The sequence below is a fragment of the Penaeus monodon genome, chromosome 33, assembly GCF_015228065.2.
Source record: "Penaeus monodon isolate SGIC_2016 chromosome 33, NSTDA_Pmon_1, whole genome shotgun sequence".
Lineage (NCBI taxonomy): Eukaryota > Metazoa > Arthropoda > Malacostraca > Decapoda > Penaeidae > Penaeus > Penaeus monodon.
This window is the reverse complement of record NC_051418.1, coordinates 14,479,865-14,480,886: the sequence shown is the minus strand read 5'-3', so window position 1 is coordinate 14,480,886 and position 1,022 is coordinate 14,479,865. Positions and strand designations below refer to the sequence as shown.

Below are 1,022 nucleotides of genomic sequence, written 5' to 3'. Positions count from 1 at the left end.
TATAGTGGAAATTAGATGCTGCACAAACATAAATGCATATATCCAGTTCTCCAAGTTGATCATGATACTTTACATTTTTAAACTGTTGCTTGAAGTATGGCTTGTCAGTACATCATGGTAAGTATGGATGCAAAAAATAAAGAAAAATTTTGAAAGAATATTATATTTACATATTTACATGATTTTTTCATTTTTTCAGGTAGATCAGAGTTTGATGGAATCTGTCCTTGAGGTTGCTGATATGCTTGAAGTGAAGGGGCTCTCACGTATACGTTCAAATACTTCCCTGAAGAAATTCATGGGACATACATCCACAACTGCCTCAAATACACCTGTCACAGAGGAACCAAGGTCAGACTGTAGGTCTCCAGAGGATCAGTTCTATCAAAGCAACCAACAGGAAAGCAGGACCATTGAAGCAGAGGGAGCATGGAGGGGGTTGCAGGGCAGTGCAGTGAATGATACTGGCCCTTCCAAAGAGAATATTCACACACCAGCAGAAGGGATCTCTTCCTCTCACACACCAGCTCATGCTCCTTGCCGCCAAGTCAATCCCCAGGAAGACCAGGATGAAACACAGACTTCAGGCATTGACCTTTCCTTAGCTAAGAATGAACCTTGGTCACCCAGGGAAGGTATTGCTCACCCAGGACCAAAGGAAGATATTGAAGATGAAGGCTTAGGCCCAGCAAAGAAAAAAAGAAAGCATGTAAGTATTGAAAACCTTAGGTCTTCATATATTATCCTTTCTTCATTTTTAATACTATAGCAGATATATTTGTTATGACTTTATTCACATGTTTGCTGGAGAGCAAAGTTTTTGGTGATGTTTAGATGGTCATACCATATATGGTTTAGAGTTTCCTTGCTACTTCATAGTTATTTGGTAACTTTCATGCAATTTTCATACTTTTGACTCATTTGACCTAGTTTTCTTGAATGTACAAGAAAGTTTGCAGGGTTATACAGGATTTTTTTTTTTATTATTATCCCTAATTCTGTTTATATTGACTCCTTGGTGA

The 1,022-nt window shown here is 38.2% G+C and overlaps 2 protein-coding genes across 2 annotated transcripts in view; one reads left to right on the top strand and one right to left on the bottom strand.

The window, feature by feature from the left end:
• Nucleotides 1-1,022, bottom strand: part of LOC119594058 (sex determination protein fruitless-like) — a 63,112-nt gene that overhangs the window by 38,623 nt on the left and 23,467 nt on the right. The gene's annotated exons all lie outside the window — the stretch shown is intronic.
• Nucleotides 97-710, top strand: LOC119594258 (the record flags this gene model as incomplete). Its single annotated transcript, XM_037943327.1, is given in 2 exon segments — nucleotides 97-117; nucleotides 200-710. Coding segments are annotated over 2 exon segments (532 nt in total), but the record flags the coding sequence as incomplete, so codon positions are not given.